At 45.2% G+C, this 6,441-nt stretch overlaps 1 protein-coding gene across 4 annotated transcripts; it reads left to right on the top strand.

The window, feature by feature from the left end:
* Nucleotides 1-688: 688 nt before the first annotated feature.
* LOC147196901 (arfaptin-2-like) lies at nt 689-6,425 on the top strand. Of its 4 annotated transcripts, XM_086125601.1 has the most exons (10): nt 689-955; nt 1,025-1,133; nt 1,658-1,766; nt 1,951-2,013; nt 2,904-2,993; nt 3,121-3,224; nt 3,707-3,928; nt 4,183-4,340; nt 4,438-4,612; nt 5,002-6,425. In XM_086125601.1, the coding sequence occupies exons 2-10, from the start codon at nt 1,035-1,037 to the stop codon at nt 5,155-5,157; spliced, it is 1,176 nt and encodes a 391-aa protein (XP_085981727.1). In that variant the 5' UTR covers nt 689-955; nt 1,025-1,034; the 3' UTR covers nt 5,158-6,425. The 4 variants fall into 4 exon arrangements, with proteins under 4 accessions (XP_085981727.1, XP_085981728.1, XP_085981729.1 ...); XM_086125602.1 differs by lacking the exon at nt 1,951-2,013; XM_086125603.1 differs by lacking the exon at nt 2,904-2,993.
* Nucleotides 6,426-6,441: the final 16 nt, after the last annotated feature.

Here is a 6,441-nt window from a genome sequence, read left to right as displayed (position 1 = left end):
CTCTTTAAAGTCTTAAATGCAAGCCTGATAATGCTCCTGATCATTTGAATCAGGTGTGCTGGAGGTGGGAAACATCTAAAATATGAAGGATAGTGGTCCTCGAGGTTCGGAGTTGCCCATCCCTGACATAGACCATGCATGTTTTTTTTTCTTTTTGGGGGGGGGGGGGGGGGGTGGAGTAAAGTAATTAATGACTATCAGGGTAGAATAGCAACCAAGACACGTTACTTAATGCTCTCAAGGAGCTGTATTTTCTAATTAGTTAAATAACCAATATATTCAGAATAGTTGCTATTATACACGTTGAGAATGCTTTGTTTATTTACTATCAAAAAGAAAACAGAACGAGTTCCAGGCTATGAGACGTTGGTGCCGCATTTAATGAGGAAACACTGACCCCCTCAGCAAACAACACAGTATTGCAGTTTAGGCAGAACGTGACGTAGGCACTGCACGACGTGGACAACGGAGCAGGAGGACGGAAATGGTTCCAAGATTGGTGCTCTTTCAAAATACTCACAAAACTCTTGTTATACGCCTCCAGAAAATCGTCAACACCCTGAAACGAAAATTATTGCGTTATTTACTGTAGTATATTAAATATGAATTTAATTAAAAGCACTTAAACATGGACTAACATACCTTTAAAATAGGAATATTTTTATTGCGAAGTGACGTCAAAGCCGCTGCTTGGCTGGATGCAAGGATTTTCAGGATGAGTTGTACAGAACGAGGCAGCTCACGTAAACAGCAGCTATGGATGTGACATTGCACTGATCTGATTAAGTAGACAAATTGGCGCTTTTTCCCTGCGCAAGTGTAATATTTTATTGCGTTCCTCCGCGCTGTTTGACCTTTTTTTTTTGCACGAGCAAGCTGAGAGGCAGATTTAAGCTAGGCTGCCACATAGCCAGAAGCCACATCAGCTGCATTTAACAATCGGCGTAGCATCAACGTAAGCGAACTCTGCTCTTCGATGTAGTACTTGCGCTGTAAACTTGCGTATTTTTCACTGTCTTCTCAGATATTTCGGCATGGCAGAGGGAATCATGAGCAAAGCAGCCACGATGGAGATTCCCATTAACAGCAATGGAGACACTGGGACACAGCCAGAGGATGACAGTCTGGAGCAGGTCAGTTGATATCTTGTTTGATGGAATGTTGTTTGTTCAGCATCTCAGTGTCATGAAAGTATTCACCACAGTGGTACCTTTACTTACAAGCTCACTGAAATTAATTGTGCCATCATCTCTCCCCCCCCCCCCTCAAACAAATTCGTTTTTGTTTTGTTTTCAATGAATTACAAAAGGTAGCGCTGTTTTTTGGGGGGTGGGGGGTGGAGGGTGACCTAAACTCGTTTCATAAAACATAGTTGAGTTGACTTTTTTTCACCGCTGCACTGCATCAGTTTTTCATAATTGTACTTCTTTGTAATGCTATGCTAATTTCTTCCACAACTTAATTTTCTCTTTAAACTCTCCTGTCAACTTCAGCTTTACAGATGCCATTTTATCCACAGCATATTTATTATGTATTCATACGTAGGCTGCCGTACTAATGGTTGTGAGAAAAAAATTACTTGTTCAAGAAGGCAACTGGAACTTTGTGGAGTCCGCAGTTTATCATCATTAAAATAATTCTGTTGTTTGTGGCTCAGGATTTGCAGCAGGTGATGGTGTCGGGGCCCAACCTGAATGAAACCAGCATCGTCTCGGGAGGGTACGGCGGTCCAGCGGGGGGCATCATTCCAACCAGCACCATCAAAGGTAGCGACCACAATAGCATGGGCGATTCATTCCCCACCAACAAACCCAGAAGAGTTTTTAAATAGCGTTCAGTGACCGCAAGTGGTTGCCATGAAACAATGGAGGCTTTATGATTACTATGATTGACCCTCACTGTACACGTGCTGACCTCCAGGCTGCTGCTTTATATTACCGTATCTCATAGGGCCTGCCATTCGTTTCAACCCCGAATATTTGGACAGAGGACGTGCCCCCGCGCCTGCACCAGGTGCCTGTGCATTCTGGCGATGTTTCTCAACTTTAACCCTTTGAGTCTTCATTTTTTTTTTGTGTGAAAACTTTCCTATTTGGACAAAAGGACTTGTATGCAGCCTTGCTCGCATGCCTACATTGACAGTTGAGTGGAAATATTGGCGCCTTAGCCCTCATGTTATGATTTGGTTCTTTCCAAGAGGTGTATTTGACAATAAAACGACTGGCCAATCCGGTTTCTCACCGCTGTTATGTACAAAAACACAGAATTGTGCGCCCCCTCCCCCGCCAATATGAGATTTGATTATTTTTTTTCTTGACAAAATCAGTTTTGACACAATATTATGAGCTTTTTTTTTTTTAATTGCCAACTTCCACCACAGTGTTGTGCTAATTATCATATTGTGACATACGGATATTTATTTTTATTGCAGACCTATGGAGAATCTGAGACTATTATCCAGGTTGCAAATGAATGGCCCCACGGGGATCGAATTGTATTTTCTGTCGTGGAGGCAGCACCTCTTGACAAACCTGCCGATCTGTGCAAAAAAACAAACAAACAAAAAAACCCCGACAGTGGTTTGCCTTTTGTGGTGGACCGAAGACACAAACATAACAGGAGGGTTAAAGGATGCACTAACCAACTATGAACGTTTGTAATACTGGACTGTATCGTATGGTAATATTCAGACTGGCTGTCCCCGTTGCCGTTTGCATTTCATCTCATTAACTCCATTCTTCCATGTTTCTTGAGCGCATGACAAAAAAAAACCCGCATGCTGGCCATATCTTCAATCGCTGATCCCAAAAAGACACATTTCACTTTTCGTTATCCAAAGCTTTTCTCACCCGTCTTCCTCATCCTCGCTGCCCCGCCCCCTCCCCCGCCCATGCCCATGACAGACATCCGCATGAAATCCCGGGCCGCTAGCTTGCCCACCAGCCAGCCGGCTGCCGGTCGACTGGCGCAGCGCGGCAGCGAGCGGCTCTCAGGTATCATCATTGAAGCCCGTCAGTCACCATCTTGTCATTCACTCACTGCCGTGACTCTCGTGTCCATCGGGAATAACGCGAGTCACCGCTTTTATGTCAGTGCCCCCTTTGTTTTTCTTTTTGGAAGGCTCCTCAAACCATAACACCTGCAACGCGATTGAGGAAGTATCCCGTGGCGTGGCAGTGGAGAAGCTGGACAGTGTGAAGAAATGGGGCATCAACACGTATAAGGTAATTGCTGGATATTTTGCTGTTTGGGGCGCACGCTACCGGTACCTCCAATACCACTGCACAGAGAGCCTGTCCAGGTCGTCGCGCTCATTCTGAATTAAACTCAATTGAGTTTAGTTCAGAATATTAAGAGCACTTTGAAACAGTCACTCGTGCCCTTTGTCACATCGCAGCTGAATTTCTGTCATGCGCTTGACTTTGGAGTCAGCCGATCCTCCATTAGGCATCTCCAGTTGGTCCAAAATGCCGCTGCTCGCCTCTTGACTGCTACTCAAAAGAGGGAGCACATCACTCCTACTCTAGCATCGATTCACTGCGTCATGTTAGAGTTCTTTTTAAGATCCTATTATTTGTTTCCAAATCTTGGCCTTGCCCCACCTTACCTCTCTGAGCTCAAGTTAATTTTATTTCAACTCTGAGCGCTCCCTTAGTTGTTTTTCAACCATCCGTTACACCCCCCCCCCCCCCCCCCCCCTCGTCAGTGCACCAAGCAGATGTTCTCGGAGCGCTTTGGCCGAGGCTCGCGGACGGTGGACCTGGAACTGGAGGCTCAGATTGACTTGCTGAGAGACACCAAGAGCAAGTATGAGAACATCCTCCGGCTGGCCACGGCGCTCACCAGCCACTTCCAGAGCATGGTGCAAACACAGCAGGCTCTCGGTGACACCTTCACCGACCTCAGCCAGAAGTCACCCGAGCTGCAGGTAGCCCACAGCGCGACTCCAGTGTCACGCTTTCAGTGGTCATGTTCATTTGAAAATCATCTAAAAATATATTGGGGGGGGGGGGGGGGAAATAATGCCATGGAAATGATTTGATTTGGACTTTTTTTTAATATTAATTCATCGGCCGAAATAAGAATTTTCGGACCAGTTTCGTGATCATCGGCTGATGATCTCTCACTACGCAGCGGTTGAGAAATTGTTAAGGATGTGCACTTTTGTCTCCCCCCCATCAGGATGAGTTTGGGTATAACGCGGAAACTCAAAAGCTATTGTGCAAGAACGGCGAGTCCCTGCTGGGCGCCATCAACTTCTTTGTGTCCAGCATCGACACTTTGGTCAACAAAACCATGGAGGATACCCTGATGACTATCAAGCACTATGAAAATGCAAGGTAACCCAAATGTCGGGTTGGGGGTTCTCTTGCGTGGGTTCCCTGCAATGTCACGGCCTCCATTTTATGTTGTTTTCCTCCCCGCGCGCCCCCTCAGGTTGGAGTTTGACGCCTACCGCTCCGACTTGGAAGAGCTGAGTTTGGGCCCGAGGGACAGCGCCGCCATGGTCCGCATCGACATGGCCCAGCACGACTACCAAGTGCACCGGGACAAATACGAGCGGCTGCGCAGCGACGTCACCATCAAGCTCAAGTTCTTGGAGGAGAACAAGGTTTGCTGCGCTCCGCATCGCTTACATGACAAAACTGCACCATTTACGCTGCTACCTTGAGTTGACTCTTTTTAAAAAAATATATAATTCCTGTATTCTGAATAAGGCGGAAGTCACAACAACATCTGAGCTGTGTGACTTGTAGGGGGGCCAATGACAATGAAGCTTCTCCCTTCAGTTCAATGTAGGTGCAGGGCACCGATATGCCACCAGATGGTGCCAAAGTATTAAAAGCAATCATTGTCGTCAGCATTTGAATGGCATTTTTCAGTCATTTCCCCCCCCCCCCTCATGTCACAAAGCTCAAAAATAAATAAATAAATGAATGAATCCAGCAAGCACCATCGAGCGCAGGGACCGCCGGGCGTCATGTTTTTGATGTGTCCCAGGTGAAAGTGATGCACAAGCAGCTGCTGCTGTTCCACAACGCCATCTCGGCCTACTTCGCCGGCAACCAGCAGCAGCTGGAACAAACTCTGGTGCAGTTCAACGTCAAATTGAAGCCGCCCGGCGCCGACAAGCCGTCCTGGCTGGAGGAACAGTGACAGGCGTTCTCTGGTGGGATCAACACTGAATATTAGAATGAGAAAATATGAAATAGTGCTTTTTTTTTTGTAAATTCTCACTTGTTTACGGTACAAGTTTTATTTATATACAGTACATACATATTGTTTAGCCGCACACTATTCTTTGATGGTCCATTTATTTCCATGTATATAACAAATTGTAAAGTATAGACTTTTTTGTGGACATACAGTAGCTGTTGGGCATTCTTTATTTTTGTTGTCTTTTGATATTTTTTAGAACAGTAGATGAGAGTTTGGAAGTGATCCGTGTTATGTTGTGGATATCATTCTGGTCCGAGCAATACAGTTGCAATGTTCCTCTTGAAATTGCTTCGATTCTTCGTTATTAATTTCATCTCAAGAACCAAGGCCTGAAAAGGCACTGAAAGTCTGCCTTTTTCGGGGTCATTTCCAGGGGTTCTTTCAAGACAAACGTTTGTCCAATTGCTCCAAAATTTGATGTATTTTGGACAGAAGGATGGCAGGAAGTTATGAGAATTTCAAGTTTCGCTAATTATGTCAGGGCAGCCAAACTTTAATTTATTCCAATTGTGGTTAAAAGCTGCCATTTTGTGTCAATTTCGGACATATCCGGTGTTCCTTCCAAAACAGATTTCCAGAGAGTTTGGACTATTTCCTCGGAACGTAAACCAGGTGTAGTAGACAAACGAACGTCACGGAGTTTTGCAATTTTTAAGTCTTCATCATTCTATTTGGGCAGAGCATGTTTGACGAATCACCATTGCGGGACTCTTAATGCCTCAACTTTTGCAAGGTCTCATTTAAGGTCTCCACGCCGCGCTCCGAAGCGTTTTCACAGGCAGAAACGTATACACGCAATAACCGCTTTAATTTCTGCTGGCTTTGTGATAGAGCTGCCTCAATTGTCGTTTTACAAGATGAGACGGAACGTGTATATATTTATGTATATATTGAGTCAATCTCTCTCGGCTAGTGTACAATCTTTCAACTCCTGCTTTGGGTACCCGCTGAGCTAATTCAGCACCGTGACAACCGGCCTGTTAACAGGTTTTTGACAATGCGTTTGAGGTTCCGATTCATCAAATGCTTCGACCGAAAATGAACAGTGGTCATTGGTCAGTATTTTGAGCGAATGTGTTCAAAGAGTCCATTCTCTTTTCGGTTGCGTTTCTGCCGTGTTGTCTACCGTATGCAAGCAAGCGCGTTGTATTTTCACGTCGTTGTCCTTGTTGTGGTGCACTCGCAAATAAAGCTCTGCTGGATGATTTTGTTCCATTTAAT

Source organism: Hippocampus guttulatus, chromosome 12, assembly GCF_054856545.1.
Source record: "Hippocampus guttulatus isolate MCC_2025c chromosome 12, RoL_Hgut_1.0, whole genome shotgun sequence".
Lineage (NCBI taxonomy): Eukaryota > Metazoa > Chordata > Actinopteri > Syngnathiformes > Syngnathidae > Hippocampus > Hippocampus guttulatus.
The sequence above is the reverse complement of the archived record's forward strand: the minus strand, read 5'-3'. Positions and strand labels throughout refer to the sequence as shown.